We start from the raw sequence: 1,677 nt of genomic DNA, 5'->3' as shown, positions 1-1,677 counted from the left end.
GGCAGGCTCGCGACATCAAGCAATGCAGAAGAAGATCTGGATGGGAAGGGACGGGCTCGTTTTTGTGGCTGTTGCCGTAGGATGAGAAAGGCAGCAGCGGCCACACACGCGAGCGCTGTCGCCGCCGCAGCAACAACCCACCCGGCCGGTACGTTGGAGGACATCGTGCACGTCTCGAAAAATAACGGTACCATTATTATTTTTATTATTATTTAGCGTGTTTTTTCACATTAAACTAAAGTATTTCAACAATCCCATGTTGCTGGATCCGGTGATGTGCTTGCGTTGGTTGTGTCCCCTCGCGAAGTGGCTCGTTCGTGGTTCCTCCTCAGCACCGCCACCCGGAGTAGCGTGTTGCCAGCGCCAAAGCTGCACTGCCTTCGGCACACATCGGGCTTCGAAGAGGTTGGACCCGTCGTTGGCTGCGCCAGGCGAGTGTAGGGAGCAACCCTCTTGCCGCGGGTGTGGCATGATGCGCCGGCAGCCTTGCGATAAGAAGACATGTGTCGTGTACGCGTTGTGATGAGTGAAATGGTTTTTCTTTTTTTCCCGGAAAAGCTTAATTTTTTATGACCACTGTAAGCATGGGTTTGTGGCGGGATTCGAACTGAGAAGTTACTCCGAACCTGAACTGAAGCAAACGGCCACCACAATAACCCCACACCACACACGATTGCGGTTTGGCGGTTAGCTTGATAGGAGTGAAGATGCCACCTGCCATCTGCCCGAAATGCGGGGGCTCGGAATCGGACAGCTATGAAAATTCTCTCATCTGCCTGGCCTGAACTGGTCTAATCGCGTTTTGGTTGCGCGCATTGATAGGTGCTGGAGGAAAGCAACATCGTCGTAGAACAGACCTTTTCCGAAAGCGCCGGTGGCAGCTCGGTGGCCGATGGCCAGTTCGTCTCCGCAACTGGGAGCTCCTTCCGTGGGTTTGTGTGCCCTGCTTGTCCACCCTCTTTCTTCTTCGTCGTCGTCCTCGAGCCTTTCATCTTCTCATCTCTCACCGCTGGCGGCCTGCGCTTGTGTCGTGGTGCAGCATGCGCGGTGTGAATCGCGAGTCGCGGGAGATAACGCTGGAGAACGCGAAGCGGCGGATCAGCAGCATGGCCGGCTCGCTGGGCCTGACCGCCCACCACACCGAGTCGGCCTTCCGCCTCTTCCTCCTCGCGCTCCAGCACAACTTTGTGCGCGGCCGCAAGTCCGAGTACGTCATCTCCTCCTGCCTCTACGTCGTCTGCCGACGAGAGAAGACCGCCCGTACGCCGTCCCCGCTTGCCACAACCCATACAACACCCACGCACGACATACATGACACACACACACACACACACACACACACACACACACACACACACACACACACACACACACACACACACAGCTGGCCGAGCTTCGCCACTACAACGGAGCTCCCGCTGCCGTGATCTACGGTCGGCATCACCTCAAGGACTCATCCCAACAGGTAGCCCTCATTGTTCACGCTGTGACCGCACCAAGCACCGCCTAACCCACCCCCACGCAGGGTCCGATAGTGGCCTTCAACCTGCGCAAGGCGTCGGGAGAGTGGGTGGGCTACAAGGAGGTCGAGCAGTTGGCGGGGATGGAGAACATACACATACGGACGGGCTGCTTCTGCAATCCCGGCGCCTGCCACTACTATCTGGGCCTCACGTC

General features: G+C 57.3%; 1 protein-coding gene across 1 annotated transcript; it reads left to right on the top strand.

Annotated features, from left to right (window-relative positions):
- Window positions 1-1,040: 1,040 nt before the first annotated feature.
- Window positions 1,041-1,510, top strand: ACA1_262890 (transcription factor tfiib repeat domain containing protein; the record flags this gene model as incomplete). The annotated part of the gene is made up of 2 exons (XM_004341237.1): window positions 1,041-1,260; window positions 1,413-1,510. 2 exons carry the CDS (start codon window positions 1,041-1,043, stop codon window positions 1,508-1,510), a joined length of 318 nt encoding a protein of 105 aa, XP_004341285.1.
- Window positions 1,511-1,677: the final 167 nt, after the last annotated feature.

Source organism: Acanthamoeba castellanii (assembly GCF_000313135.1).
Source record: "Acanthamoeba castellanii str. Neff unplaced genomic scaffold scf7180000084770, whole genome shotgun sequence".
NCBI lineage: Eukaryota > Discosea > Longamoebia > Acanthamoebidae > Acanthamoeba > Acanthamoeba castellanii.
This window is presented reverse-complemented; position numbering and strand designations above follow the sequence as displayed.